The 16,620-nt window shown below is 37.4% G+C and overlaps 1 protein-coding gene across 1 annotated transcript in view; it reads right to left on the bottom strand.

Moving 5' to 3' along the window:
* Positions 1–1,125: 1,125 nt before the first annotated feature.
* Positions 1,126–16,620, bottom strand: part of rexo1 (REX1, RNA exonuclease 1 homolog) — a 53,788-nt gene continuing 38,293 nt past the window's right edge. The window contains exons 11-17 of the mRNA XM_043720680.1: positions 15,709–15,782; positions 13,026–13,136; positions 11,316–11,431; positions 9,676–9,814; positions 6,225–6,345; positions 4,670–4,807; positions 1,126–4,056 (exon numbers count right to left, since the gene is read on the bottom strand). Of these exons, the coding sequence (XP_043576615.1) occupies positions 4,719–4,807; positions 6,225–6,345; positions 9,676–9,814; positions 11,316–11,431; positions 13,026–13,136; positions 15,709–15,782 (650 nt within the window). The 3' untranslated portion in view covers positions 1,126–4,056; positions 4,670–4,718. The remainder of the gene's footprint in view (positions 4,057–4,669; positions 4,808–6,224; positions 6,346–9,675; positions 9,815–11,315; positions 11,432–13,025; positions 13,137–15,708; positions 15,783–16,620) is intronic.

A 16,620-nucleotide genomic window follows, 5' to 3' on the forward strand; every position in this document is an offset into this window, starting at 1 on the left:
CAATCACCAATCAATATAGAAATTAACATTGGTATTCACTGGTCAGTTAAGCACTTAAAAGCTCTTTAATGCTCTGCAGAACTCAATCGGTGATCAATACCACCACAATGTAGCTTTTCAACTTTAAGAAACAGATGACAACATACCATGTGTTTCCAAAAGCACAATAAAGAAAAAGTTAAAAGACTTCCTGATTACCAAAATCGATCTCCTTGGTCACCTATAACCCCAAAGGTCATGGACATTGTATAGAGGTCAACAGATGAGGCTATCCTCTGGAATAAAAACCTTCATAGATCAGACATTTACTCAAAGCCTCAGCTTTTCTACCAAACAATAATTTAAGAAATGATAGTTTAAGATAAAATGTCAGTAACTGTTTAAAAGGGCTACATGTAATGAAATTCTTCAATTAAATCAACTATTGCACAGGTGAGTTCATTGCATAAGACGCTTTAAAAATATTAGAATTGAATGCTTTGCAACTTCCACGTGAAGAATCATTGTGCAATTTTATTCGTCTTTGTGAAGATGTACTTTTCACCTGATTAGAAGCAATCTTCCAAACTACCAAATACTTTACATTCATCAACAATTTTAAAATAAGAAAATATGTATTAATGACCAACACCAAGTGATGCATTCAGCATTATTTATAATACTTCGCTTCACTTGGAGGTTGCCACTGATGCTGTTACCTAGCCAGGTAATGAAACGTCTGGATAGCAAACCTACACCCTAAATACTTAATGTTCGCTCAAAAATGTTTGTTACACCTCTGTTCATCACCCATTATGGCTGCTTTGCTGCCAGTCAACTTCCTGTGGCAATTCTGGATCATGGATTTCTCGATTGATTTGTTCCATAACTTTTCAAACAAATATTGAAAGCGTGCTGCTCCAGCAGTCTCAATTCCCTCTTTTGAAAATGTTAAATTGAATGGTTGATCACAGTATTCCATGTGGCTCAATCCCGATAAAGCAATGATATACAAATCTCCTCACGGTTGGAAGGAGTTCAGTGGTTTGTTCCACTAGGCTCATTATAGGTATTTTAATTTCAGTGTAATGAAATACACCTTAAAAGAACCATTTTAACACGAGAAGCAAAGCAAATGCTCAAGTCTTTGGTATTGTTTAAAAAAAGTTTATTCCAAACAGGAATGTAAATCACTACAGTATATACTATATATAATGTGTGTATATACTCAGTTCCACCTCTTTGTAAACACTTAGTGGATGCTACAGATATTTAGCTGTCTATCCAGTGTGCAAGGCATAGTTTAAAACGGTGTACTGTATTTAAATATATCAAAAGTCTTTCCAATTAGCACAGTTATTTTCTGTTCAGAGACCAGTCAAAGATCTAGGAATAGAACATATTTTTGAATTCTATAAATCTTTACACAATTCACTACATTTTCAAGCTTACTGTATATCTAGGCTCTGTACTGATTCAGAGCATAAGTCATCCCCTTACTAGATTATTTTTGTAAAATCTTAGTACTTTACACAAAATTAAACATGTAAAAAAATACAAACTTTATACATGTAATACATTAAACAAAATATTAAAAGGAATATCATGTTTCAGTACAGACTTGATGGGTCTTTAAACAAAAAAAGTAATTATGTTTCCAAATATATTCTCCAGCTCTCATACATTTCAAATGAACTTCTTCATCCTTTACTGTTGCTCTTCATTACTTATGATAATATAATCTAAAGTTCTTGAATAATCATTCTCCAAACTTTGCAACCAGTTTTAACATCATTTTACAAATGGGCTTACTTCATCAGTTCTTCCAAAGGTATGCCATTACTTTTCATCACTTTAAATTAGTTAACAGGACCAGCCAGTCTATAGGGTTTTTTCTTCCTCACACCAATAATGTTCAATGATGAGCAGGAGATGCAACTCTACAATACAAGATTTGCTTTGTCCTGTTTAGTCATGAAGTACCTGATTTATTGAATAGTCTAGAAGATGCTTTCCTGAAAAGATGAGCCATTGGAAACAAAGAATGAAACCCAGGTTATCTGAATATAGGCCCAGTCATCTAAAGGAACAACTATCTCCATTTATTAATTCCCTGGATGATGATGTAGGAGAAGGCTGCCCTTCTATTGCCAATACAGGGTAGACAATTGCATACATTAAGAGTTTAATTCACCTTTATTCCCTTGAACACCTTCACCTTCTGTGAAATAAGCTAAGTGAGAAAGTAGAAAGCTGTTTATTTAGCTGCAGCTCTGGACAATAATGTAACATTGTGCACTCTACCAAACATTTAAACAACAGAAATACAATCCTTCCATGCATTCATTTTAAAATTCCTGTTGGGGTAAATCCCAGTACCTCACAGAAAGTCTTAGAAAGCAATTGCTAGTTGCAGCCCTAAATACTTTTGGTCGCAAATAATCATAAACATGTCATTTCTAAGGGTAGGTCATGGACAGGATACAGCACAGGATCCCTAAATAATTGTGCTCTTGGGTTAAGCAAAAGATTGAAGGTGAATTGTGGCACCTCAACTAATGCTCAAACTAAGATCACATAACTTTGTTTAAACCAGGACTCCAGAATCTAGGACTTTACTTCTTGTAAGTTTTCACCATCACACATGTGTTTGCCAACTTAATTGTTAAAGAAGCTCCATGAAGATAACTCCATGAAAATAAAATGGTAACCTTTCTTCACCAAAAATATTCAGTGATGTCTCTTTGCTTACTGTTCAAAATTGTAAAAGTTACACGTGATAGCACCATCTTCCCTTCTCAACAGGAAAGTATTAACACAAGGATGCAAGGATTATCTCAAACACTGACAGCCCACAGAATCTCATTCTGACCGTCAACAGTTAACATTGTATGTACAACATGGCTAATCATTGGGAGTGGGGAACCCTAGCTAACTTTCCCTTCCTTAGCTCAGAGATTAGATTCAGTACTTTATTGTAACCCACTGAAATTAAACAATGCAGCATAGATTAGGGACTAACCCTGAATAATTTGGTTCTATGGTGCTTTTCCACACTGAATAATAAGTGCTTTCAGGGAACTTGGCAGCAATTTTACATCAAACTTTCTTCATTCTACACAGAATTTCCTCCTGCAACATTAACCCTTTGCTACATAATGCAATGTACCCACTGTCATTCTACTTTGTCAAGTTTAAATTGAAACCTACTGCCTTAAAAAAAAAATGCTCATGGCTGAATCCAGTGTACCAAGCCACCTTAAATATAATATTAAAACCAGTTTATGAATATGTAAAGCAGTTATAAGCATACAACGAACCTTTAGGGTTTCAATGAAATTCACAAACTGCTGTAACATACTTTAGGAAACTTTAGAATACCTATAATCTCTAATATTTCACCCTTGAACATACAAACACGCGCAAAAAACTATACATATATCTACATATATAAACTTTAAAAAGATATTTCTAATTTTTGCAATAAAATCAACTGTAACCGTAAGGACATGATTATTAGTTATCTGAATTTTCACTAGAGCAAGTGTTTAGAGCTACCATAGAAGCTTTTAATGCAAATTCAATCTAACGTTCAGCAAATAAAGTACGTACTTATTGTATATTCAATTTAAGCAACTATGAACAGCCAAACATTTACTGTGAAAATATCTATATTTCATTTAACAGATGAGTCCAACTTTCTTTCTAAAATGTCTCAAAATTTTAGACCATAAAAATGTAGGAGAGTATGTCATGTGTTATTGGATGCTAAACTATGTGGCACATTTTTACAATGTGTTCACTAAAGTTGTTTCTAATAACTGACACAGCAATTGATGTGAATGTAGAAAGCAAGACACAGTGACAGAAAAGAGATCACATGAGCAATATAAACCTCTCTGTACATAATTAGGAGTAACATGTTAAGTAGTGCACTTAGATATTAGAGAGTCAACATGTCTTGGTCGGTCTACAGTTGTCTCAATATGGGCCCACGTGGTCAATAAAAAGGCAGGAGAGGCACAAGGTTAGGCTTCAGGAAAACAGCAGACAAAATCAGCCAGTCTGTCCTAAGTTCTGGAGTGGAATGAGAAAGGAGTGAGGAACTGATATCTGTAAAACAATGCAAACGTTTGCTATATCCAAAGTATAATGTAACTATAGACATGAAAGATAACGTATTAAGTCAGTTTTACAAAATCACTTATGAAAGGTCATGTGCAACAAAAGTGAAAAAGCTATACAGCAGGCATTACATATAAATGAATCAGACTTTTAATCCATTCAGCAATGAAAATCACATTACACAACATTGAAAAAATGAAACAGAAAAGTTAAGTACACTTTATCTTTGGGCCAATAGTCAAAATATTTTTCTTCAATTGGATTTTTTACAAAATCCCACTGGTTCTGTATTTTTGAGTTATACTTACCCAGACATACTTGTTACTCATCAGCAAGAATGACTGTATTTCTTGGAATGCCACTTTAAAGAAATGTTAAATGTGGTCATTGCACATTTACTGGTATGGAGCAATTTTGTGACAAGATCTTTATACATATAAAAACAAATAAATACTGTAAACAAAAAAGGCAGTCTGGATCATCTTTTAACAGCCTAAACTTTGCCTTTTGTTCTGCAAAATAATTACATGTCATAACATCTGTATTACATTATATTACTTATTACTTTTGTTGGCAAAATTCAGTCCTTTACACATGACAAAAGACAGGAGATGTCATCTCCTCAGTTTTGCATCTTCTTTCAAACGCCACAGCATTAACTCCATGCAGGCACACGCATCTTCACTGGAATCGTGTCCTTCAACTAGTAACAGAAAGAAATTATTTATTGCGATTACACATTGTAAATGGTCCAAAACTTGCAAAGCCCACAGCAATATAGTGCACTAGTTTAAAAAGTTTTATCATTTTTCCAAGGTGATATTTTATGATATCTAGTTGGTGAATGAGTTGAAGTAATAATGGATCATTTTAAGCAAAATGATTCAATTACCCTGAATTGTACAGAGTGAAAAAAAAATTGCTATTTTAAAAGAGATGATGACATGATGAAAGCTGGAAGATTGGTCAGGACATAGGGCAGGGTGATATAGTCAGTCTTAGCACTCCAGGAAGAACTCTTAATCCAACACAAGCAACTAGGAAGAAAGTCACTTCTCTTTGATGGCTTTGAAAGATTACCAAGGCAACTGAATGTTGCTGTGTCAAAGCAGTGGAATGAGAAAGGTGTGAGGAATTGATATCTGTACAACAATGCAAAAGATTGCTATATCCAAAGTACAAGGTGATTCCACAGCAATAACTGTCTTTAATGTTTTACCCTCTATAACTTTAAGAAATTTAGGTCATGCTATATGTGCAATTCAGTGGTATATAATATGCGTCAGCCTGTTCCAATGTATTTGTATCAATTTTACTACTACCTTCTTTGAAAATATATAATTTATCATAAGATCCCTAACCAGAATGAATCATGAAAGCACATGCTCTTCTTGATCAGGCCTCTACTCCAAAACTGATCCACTATGAGATTTTGCAATTGTGACTCAGATTTATTGGTTGTCTAACTTATTGATGTGACATACAGTTTATGAAGTCAACAGGATATATATTCTCTGTATTTTGTACACATTTAATAATTAAACAAAATCCTTAAATCATCAACAACTTTTACAAAGGAGCTTTCAATAAATCTTGAAAGACAGCTTCATAATTAGTCTTCACCAATAAAAAGGCAACAGCATTGTGTTTAATTTCTTCAATTGATAATGTTGTTGTTCAAACCATAAAAACAATAGATATTACATTCCTCCCATGTTTTTAAAAATTGAAAAGCTAAGTACTGTACATTTTTCAGATTTTCCAATAAAAATTTGCATTTGTACTTAATCTGGAGTTATGGCACATTTATGGTCATGCATTTTACATTCAACAATTCCAAAGGTTACATTATAGAGGAACCTCAATTATCCGGCATTCGATTATCTGAATTTCGGATTATCCGGCAAGATCGCAAGGCCCAGAATCTTGGCTAAACTGTGTTATCTGGCATTTGATTATCCGAACATTCGATTATTCGACAAAATACTCCCCACCTGTCATTCAGATAATTAAGGTTCCTCTGTACTCACATTTAAAAACAGTTATTATGCAAAATTTACATATAATTAGACCTTTGAAAGTCCATCCTGATTGCCTTTGCTTTACCTACTACCACATACCATTATCCTGAATGATGCGTTTGAGGTAGTCTGCCATCAGATTTTTCAGTGCTCTTTTATACGGCAATCCCAGTCGATGTGGAAATACAACTGCTGTATCAATCACTGTGCTATGTATAAGCTGAAGGAGAAAAAGGTGATTGTTATACTATCTATACTGCAACCTCCACATACTCCTATATAATGGGAATCATTTTATTTTAAACTTTACAACCATGCTAGTTTGAAATCTTTCAGCAAATTATACCTAAATGTATTAGCATCAAATAAACACCTTGTGTTTAGAAGTATGTTTAATGTAATAAAAATAGCCTAAAATATGTTTCACAGGAGTATTAGCAAACAAATTTTGACACCAAATCTATTTGGACATGTAAGTAACCAAAACCTTAATCAAAGAAGCCAATTTTAAGAAGCATCTTTTTTTTAAAAAAAGAGACTGTGGGTACAAGTGAACTCCAGAGCTGTGCACTCAGGCAGCTGAAGGATGCGGCAATTAAAATTGAAGACATACAAGAATATTTGGGGAAAGCAGAGCCCACTGTTATTCAAGGAGGTTACACAGAGAAAGGAGGAGGAGGCCAAAGTAGGATAAGATTTTTACAATTTATACATTGGCTCCCTGCCTGGCAAAGCAAGTCATTGAGCTCAGGGCTGATGGATGAATACAATTTGGTATGAGGATACAGGTAAAATTTGGGATGATCTCAAGTTTACAAAAGCTGGAAGATGAGAAGAAAGCCAGAAGACGATTAGAATAATTAAGACTTGAGGGGACAAATAAAGGTTTTCACCAGCTGATAAGTTGTAACACAGATGAAGACTGGCAATTTTAGAGGTGGCCAGAAGCTCATCTTTGTCAAACAGAACTCCAAGGTTGTGGACTGTTTGAGCAGGGGCTGAAGACTGTAGCCAGTTGAAGGAGTTCTTGGGAGGAATAAAAGACAATGGGTTCAATTTTCCCTATTACATTGTGAAAGGATTAGAAAGGGGAGATGGTGACATGACATACAGTTGGGTGGTGTGAGAATACAACAGGAATCTGACGTGTTTTTGGATGATGCATTGTTAAGCTGAAAAAAAATCAACAACTCCTTTAAGGTCTGATCAAAATAATTACAAGGCAGCACATCCACTTCAATCTGTTGGGTTAAAATACTTAATACATATATGAATTAATTTATTAGATTTTACTACTTAGACATATATATTAAAATTAGATTAAACAACTGAGATTAGGTTAAACACGTGAATCTCCCATGGTCTTTTTATCTGTCAGGGACTTGGGCAATGGTGGCACTTGGGGCCCTATTGCAGATGCCACAGCATATATCGTGTGAACCCAGCCCAATGGTGTGAAGTTCGCTGACTGGGGAGACATCCCGGATATTAATTCTGCTCTGAATCTTAGGTTACATGCTGAATCCCCATTTTGTAATAAATTCAGTACTTTTCCTTCAAACATAGATGGAAAACAAGTTCAGGTGGCCTCATATGGACTGCACGAGCAGATGGTTCCCACCAATCTTCAAGATCAGGCAGTTTCACTCCCAGTCCAAATGGGCTGTTTTCGCATTAGGCCCGTTTTTCACGCACATTTCCACATACCACTGTTTAAGAAAGGTGGTAAGGACAGTCCAGGGAGCTATAGACCAGTGAGTGTGACGGTGGTGATGGGCAAGTTGTTGGAGGGAATCCTGAGGGACAGGCAAGGACTGATTTTGGAAAGGCAAGGACTGATTATGGATAGTCAACATGGTGTACATGTATTTGGAAAGGCAAGGACTGATTATGGATAGTCAACATGGCTTCGTGCGTGGGAAATCATGTCTCACAAACTTGATTGAGTGAGTTTTTTTGAAGAAATAAGAAAGAGGATTGAGGAGGGCAGAGCAGTATATGTGATCTATATGGACTTCATTTAGGCATTCGACAAGGTTCCCAATGGGAGACTGGTTAGCAAGGTTAGATCTCATAGAATACAGGGAGAACTAGCCATTTGGAGACAGAACTGGCTCAAAGGGAGAAGCCAGACGGCGGTGGTAGAGGGTTGCTTTTCAGACTGGAGGCCTGTGACCAGTGGAGTGCCACAAGGATCAGTCCTTGGGTCCACTACTTTTCATCATTTATATAAATGATTTGGATGCGAGCATAAGAGGTATAGTTAGTAAGTTTGCAGATGACACCGAAATTGGAGGTGCAGTGGACAGCTAAGAAGGTTACCTCAGATTACAATGGGATCTTGATCAAATGGGCTGAGAAGTGGCAGATGGAGTTTGATTTAAATAAATGCAAGGTGATGCATTTTGGGAAATCAAATCTTAGCAGGACTTATACACTTAATGGTAAGGTCCAAGGGAGTGTTGCTGAACAAAGAGACCTTGGAGTGCAGGTTCATAGCTTTTTGAAAGTAGAGTTGCAGGTAGATAGAATAGTGAAGGTGGCGTTTGGTATGTTTTCCATTATTGGTCAGAGTATTTATTGAGTGTAGGAGTTGGGAGGTCATGTTGTAGCTGTACAGGACATTGGTTAGGCCACTTTTGGAATATTGCATGCAGTTCTGGGATCCTTCCTATTGGAAGGATGTTATGAAACTTGAAAGGGTTCAGAAAAGATTTACAAGGATGTTACCAGAGTTGACGGATTTTAGCTATAGGGAAAGATTGAATAGGCTGGGGCTGTTTTTCCTGGGGTGTCGGAGGCTGAGGGGTGACTTTATAGAGGTTTATAAAATCATGAGGGGCATGGATAGGATAAATAGTCAAAGTCTTTTCGCTAGGCTGGGGGAGTCCAGAACTAGAGGGCATAGATTTAGGTTGAGAGTGGAAAAATATAAAAGAGACCTAAAGGGTAATGTTTTGATGCAGAGGGTGGTACATGTATGGAATGAGCTGCCAGAGGAAGAAGTGGGTGGAGGCTGGTACAATTGCAACATTTAAGAGGCATCTGGATGGGTATATAAATAGGAAGGGTTTGGAAGGATATGGGCCAGGTGCTGGAAAGTGGGACTAGGTTAGGTTGGGATATCTAGTCGGCATGGACGAGTTGCACCGAAGGGTCTGTTTCGCTGTACATTTGACTTCACACTTCAATTGCTTACTGGCATGTCCAATTATTCCTAAACAATTAACCCTTAATGGCCTGGTTTGAAGATATTTTAAGCCCTACACTACAGGTACCAGCCATCTCAGCAGCAGCATATCAGAAATATGAAGGTGAAACATTAGACTCTTGGGGGAATTCAGTACAGAAGTCAGAAGAGAACCCATTGTAGATGATACGTCATCTACAACTAGAGAGATGAGATATGCAATGGAAGCCACTTCAAGCTTGACTACTTGGACATACAATAGGGTGGGAAACCTGTAGAACAGGTTCAGACAGAAAAGAGTAAATAGTTATTGTGGTCACATGCACACAGAATGTCACTTTTTCAAACAAAAATGCATACCTTTAGTGCAAATAAATCACTTTCCAAGCTGTGCCCAATTAATATGGTTGCAGCACTGAACATGTTCAGTAATACTGCCTGTACATCACGAATAGTGATTGTTGTACTCTCCATATCTTCCTCTGTTACACCAGAAAATCTACATGAAAGAAAAGGAAAAGAAAAAGAAAAAAGGAGAGTGTGCTGTCTCACTAAAACACAGTACCAATGTTAAAGAAATGCCAGGTCAAGATACAGAAACCTCCTTCAGATCAGACTGCTATATGCTGTGACCAAATCATTGACTTAAACTCATTAATGTAGTTACAATATGTTACCTCTTTGATGGGTTACACCCAACCTTCACATTATCGATCAGAACAGAGTTGGAGGAACACAAAAGGTTGTCAGGCTGGAGACAGTAACAATGTTGGGTGAAGGCAAAACTACTGTTGGATTTAACATGACCATGATGAAAGTCCTAAAGTAAAGGCATTTCTGGATCCAGAACTTCATGGAACATATGCACAAAGGCAATGGGTCAACAGAATTTGAGATAGTGAAGGTACAGCCAGCAGAGTTTTGGAAGAAAACAAGGTTGAGTCAGGGTCAAATAGCACATCATGAGTAGTCAAGTACAGGCTAAGATACTGGATAGGGAGTACAAATAAAGTGGTGGCTAACAAACAGATTGAGTCAGGGCAGAAGACACCAATTTCAGTGTTTCCAATTTGTAAACTGAAAGAAAATTTTCCTCAAATCCCTAAACAGAGTGGATACTAAAATTTTTACACTTGAAGAAATAATGTGTATTTAGTGCATACTTTGAACTCTGACAGTAAATCAGTTCAAACAAATGCTCAATTAAAATTTGGCCAACTGAATGGCACCTTCATATTTCATACCTTCCATTTTCCTTCAAGAATTAACAATTATTACCCAATGTAATTTTCCTTCCAAACATTTATCACTGTAAAAAAACTTTTGTTTTTCTTATTACCTGACCCAGGAACATCATGCATGGAGGGTTATTTAAAAAAAATGAATATTTATATTTTTCCTACACTATCTGAATGATTTGAAGGCATTTGATAAAGTGCCACATGCAGGGTTACTACAGAAAATAAAAGCCCAGGTGTACAGGCAGCATTTCGACATGAATAGAAAATTGTCGAAAAGTGTGGAGGTGGTAAAGCGCAGCCAGTCAGGCAGCATCTGAGGAGCAGGAGTGTCGCGTTTTGAGCATGAGCTCTTCATACTTTGGAATATTAAAATAATTCCAGATGAAGAGCTCATGCTCGAAACATTGACTCTCCTGTTCCTCAGATACTGCCTGACTGGCTGCGCTTTTCCAGTTCCACACTTTTTGACTCTGATCTCCAGTATATGCAGTCCTCCCTTTCTCCTAGATGAATAGAAAATTGTCAGGCTAAAAAAGCAGCAAATAGGTGTAAATCGGTTTTTTCAGTGTGGCAAGTGAAATGAATGGTGCACCACAGAGATCAGTGCTGGAGCCTGAAATGCAACTGCTTCTTGGCAGTGACTCACCTTATCAAAGTCCATAATTAACTACAAATGGCAGTACTAAAGAAAAAGACTTCCTAACGACAAACTAAGTCACCAAGATAGTAACAGTCCCATATTTTAATCATTAAACATACCTGGTGTTATAATCAATGACCTTGTTGTCTGGTTTGACAAATGTATCATACACCACCTTTAGATCTGGGTTGATAACAGTCAATCTTGTCAACTCCAAACCTTGTTTGGTGTAGCACTGGAATAAAGTTATTGACTATTAATTAAAGAGTGAAGGGAAACTGCAACAATGCAAAATGTCACATTACTGTTAAATTGACATATAACTACATCCTATGTTAAATTATACAAAACAAAATTATACTTCTGACAGTGACAGTATAGCAACAAATGCAGGATAGGCAACCTTTTAGAATATTAAATAGATTGTAATGCTTTCAATTAACACTGAACAAGGCACTCAAGCAATATAATTCAGCACATCTACACTATATTGCTGATAGCATGAATAAACATCTCCACTGGAGTCCTGTTCTATCAATCAGTTTGACTAATCGTACAAATTACCACCCAAACCAACAGATGAATATATTAGAAGTTAGCAATCATGACACAGGTTACTAATCCCATGTGGAGAAAGTGAGGGCTGCAGATGCTGAAGAAGGGCTTATGCCCGAAACGTCGATTCTCCTGTTCCTTGGATGCTGCCTGACCTGCTGCGCTTTTCCAGCAACACATTTTCAGCTACTAATCCCATGTTCCTTGTATTGTAAATTGTGCTACTCTGCGGCGATACTATGGCTTTAATAGATGCATTTTTTTTTAAAACATTAGAAATGATTGAGACGGAGCTACTGTGCAGTCTGTTCAAAGCCAACAGCTTGTGAAGCATTGGGGCAGTTTTATTCTTTAAAAATGTTGGAACTATAGAAGCAGCCAGAATGGGTGAGGTCAAGTTCCCAAAGGACAAAGACTTTTCATTTTAGTTTTCTGCAGTTGCTGGGGTTTTGAAGTTGGACGTGGAAGCTGTTTTTCATATCGAGCTGGGGTTCTCTCCTTACTGCTGGAGTTGCATGTGAGACATTCTAGCAGCAGAAAGAGAACGCAGGCTGTAACAGAGAGGGGAATAAGAGCTTCCACATCCAGCTTCAAGACTCTAGCAACTGCTGAAAGCTACAAGTCCTGGTTCTGTGGGAGCTTGACCCCACCGATTCAGGCTATTAATATCGTTTCAACATTGTTTTTCAAAAAAGCCCCAAGGCTTCACAAGCTGTTTACTCTATTGGCTTCAAGCAGATCAGATGGCACCTCTATCTCAACCTTTCTTCATAAAAAGAAAAGGACAAATTACCCCTCTTAAAGCCACAATATTGTCACAAATGCTATTGTTGATTGATCACTCATGCTCAAAAAAAATATTTTCTACCCTTACAATCAGCTCAACATGGCAGTGCATTTATCTTGTTCAATCACATGGCTCTCAACCAAAAATCCAGGATGCTGAATACTACGCAGTCACTATAAATTTTTATTGGGTACTGAATAATGCTGCACAGCAGTACACTAAGAATAATTTCCTGTGTGGCTCTTCATACTCAGGGTTTCATTAGTCATGCAAGAAAAACGGACTTTCTCCCATGCCTTAGCCAATGAATGTTGGCATGCATCATAGGCCAGGCCTTATTCTCCCTCCCTATAGAAAGTTTCAACCACATCAGATTTTAGGAATTCAGCTGTATGGAAGATAACCAGCACAAACCCGTATGTTTATTTCTTTATAATATATATATGCACATAAATGAAGAACAAAACAGTGTATTGACATTCCTTACCATCTCACAATCCAATGCAAAGACACCTGGGTTTTCATCCAGTGGCATTTCTTTATCAAAAGTCTTCATGAAACCACCTAATTTTTCTTTCCGGCCATCCTGTACATGTTGCTGCAGGAAGAATATATTCAATTATAATATGAATGTTTAATAAATAGTTGCACTAAAGGATCAAAATGGCTTTGGTGGATAATTATGCAGTATTTCAAGCAAATCTTTACTTATACCTCAATTAAGTGCCCTCTGGCAACTGTCTTCAGAGCTAATGGCATTAACTGAAGTAATACAAATAAATTATCTTTAGTTTAAAATCACAATGGGGTTGAAGTGATAGTCATGAGCTCCTATAATAATGTGCATATGTAAGTTGGGAGTGGGAGTTGGGGGTTTGTGCACGCATGGGGTGGCAAGAAGGGCAGGGGGTAATGCTGCGAGGCTGGTAATCCATATTAATGTTCTAGGAATCTCATAATGGAAGATGGAGAAATTTGAAATCAATGAATATACCTGGAATTAAAAGCTGGTCTGATGGCAGCCATGTAACCACTGAATTGTTGTGAAAACCCATCTGGCTTGTTAATGCCCTTTAGGAAAGGAAATCGGCCATCCTTACCTGGTCTGGCCTACATGTGACACCAAACCCACAACAAACGTGTTTAACTCTTATTTGACCTCTGAAATGGCCTAGCATACCACTCCAATCAAGGGCAATACATGCTAGTAGTGACAGAGACGTCCACTTAACGAAAATAAATAAAACTACGTAAATTGACCATCATGAGTGAAAGGCCTGCCTGATGGGTCTCAATCATTAATACTGTTCTGATATCAGCTAAATCAGAATCCAGTAATGGAAATGCATTCTGTAGTACTTTCTGGATTAATTTCTGTGACAGATAGTAAATTCAGATGCTAAGCAGTAGGCAAGTTACACTGTCACTACATTGTCATGATGATTACAATCAAGTACTTCTGAATTGTATGTGAAGTGTTTGTGCACAGTGCTCAGTGGTTAGCACAGTTGCCTCACAGCGCCAGGGACCTGCATTCGATTCCCACCTCAGGTGACTGATATTCACCCCATGTCTGCATGAGTTTTCTCCAGCTGCTTCAGTTTCCTCCCACAATCCAAAGATGTGCTGAATAGGTGGATTAGCAATGTTAAATATAGGGTAATGGTGGGTTACTCCTTGGAGGGTTGGTGTGGACTTGTTGGGCCGAAGGGCCTGTTTCCATACTTGAGGGAATCTAATCAAATTTATAAATGCATGCCTGCCTTTTTTAAAATTCAATCACTACATTATCTCATTCAAACATGGCATCTGAAAGAAGATACGTTCTAATGACATGCAAAATACGACAGATATTGGACATCAGAAACAAAAACAGAAAGCCCTGGAGAAACTCATCAGCTCTGGCATTATCTGTGGAGAGAGAAACAGAGTTAACGCCTCTTTGTAAGTACGATGTTCGTGTTAATTCTGTTCTAATAAAATATTGCCAAACAGCAAAAATGTTGAGAATTTTTTTTAATATTGGCAAGTGAAAAAGAATACATCATTACAGCACTGGACACTAAACTATTAAAATGCTATCCAAAGGTTAGGGTGTGACAGAAGTTTTAATAAATAACATAACCGCTTTCCAAAACAAATCCCAAAAAATCAGAAGTCTACTATGCACAGATTTCAGGATTTTACAGTCAGAGATAATACTTGTACTGAGTACATCAGTTTATGTATTCTCCACTCAATTATTATTACATATCTTTACTACTGCCTGATCAGAAAGTATGGATTGTTGGGACCATGGTTTAAAACACTACGTAAAAAATACTGCAACCAAATTGGTCCTAAAGCAACATTGTTGTAAGTACCCAGTTTGGTAATATGCTATTCAATGAGAGGGGGGTAAAGAACAGATAAGAATAAATGCTGTAGCCCCAAAATATAAAGGTTGCAAAATTGCAGTGTGCCAAAGGGAAAATATTAACTGCAGCTTGATAACCTCTATGCTTCTTAGGCACAACATTTGTCCTTACAATGTCATGGCAGCTCTTTCTCTGAACAATTAAATACATTTTACAAAATAGCAGCAGAGATGATGAATAGATATGAAAGCTATTGAGTTTTGAGAAGATTTGCAGCTCAGGTTGAGGTTCTGTATGTAGGTTTGCTTGTTGAGCTGCAAGTTTCATTTTCAGATGTTTCATCACCGTACTGGGTAACATCTTCAGTGAGTCTCCGAATGAAGCATTGCTGATGTTTCCTACTTTCTATTTATATGTTGGGGAGTGGTGATGTCACTTCCGGTTCTTTTTCTCAGGGGGTGGTAAATGGTGGTGAAAAGAACCGGAAATGACATCATGGGAAATGACATCACCACCCCCCAACATATAAACAGAAAGCAGGAAACATCAACAATACTTCGTCTGGAGACTCACTGAATAGGTAACCCAGTATGGTGACGAAATGTCCGAAAATGAACTTCCCAGCTCAGCGAGCAAACCTATATCCAAGATATGAAAACTACTCTCAACTCAAGGCTTGCATCAGAGGATGAGTGGAATGAACATTCTGATCTGCAATTAATTTATATCACATTACTAGATATCTCAATAATGTTCATTAATCCCAATAGTAAATGAACACACGATCTGTTGCCCTTAATCAGCTCTTCGTACCTTTGCTGTCTGACATCCTGCAGATCCTACTGCTCCTGCACAGCAACTATATTGTGTTTCCCATCCACCAGGTACTGTAACATAAACAGCAAAATTAGAAAACGTTCTCATCTAATCATTAATGGAACAAGTTCTAGAATTCTAAGTGCATTTGTAAATCAAAGATAAATAGCTTCTTATTACATTAAGTGATAAGAAGAAATTTTTGAATTTATTCTCATTCAGTTCACCATAATGGTGCAGCAATTGCCACAAACATGAATGATTTAGTGAAGAGCCAATGGCAAGGCATTTCTTTTGAAAATGGCAGCTCCTGGATTTTGGCTGAAACTTTATTGCTGGAACAGCACAGCAGGTCAGGCAGCATCCAGGGAACAGGAGATTCGACGTTTCGGGCACATGCCCTTCTTCACCACCTGAAGAAGGGCATGTGCCCGAAACGTCGAATCTCCTGTTCCCTGGATGCTGCCTGACCTGCTGTGCTGTTCCAGCAATAAAGTTTCAGCTTTGATCTCCAGCGTCTGCAGACCTCACTTTCTCCTCGAAGATTAGCTCCTGGATTTTGGCAGGCAAGGTCTTTGCTGTAATACAGTGTTAGGGGACCAAATGTAAAGAGAACTGGCAGCCATTTGGTGTTTGTTGTTTTCACCATGCCTATCATTACCCTCTTCTAATTGATAGATGTGTGTGGGACCAGTTCAATTAATTAAACATGTAAATATATCATCTGAATGGCAGAGAACTGTACCATTGGTGCAGCCCATGATAAACCTTAAAATTTATTCAAATAACTATTCCTGCTATTGATTCTTTGGCCTATGTTGTTGAGGTGGTCCTGGAAGCAGGTTATTACAAAGTCACAGCCCTTTCTCCATTCAAGAAAATTAAATCTTATCAACCCAGATCCCAATT

This window comes from Chiloscyllium plagiosum, chromosome 31, assembly GCF_004010195.1.
Source record: "Chiloscyllium plagiosum isolate BGI_BamShark_2017 chromosome 31, ASM401019v2, whole genome shotgun sequence".
Taxonomy (NCBI): domain Eukaryota; kingdom Metazoa; phylum Chordata; class Chondrichthyes; order Orectolobiformes; family Hemiscylliidae; genus Chiloscyllium; species Chiloscyllium plagiosum.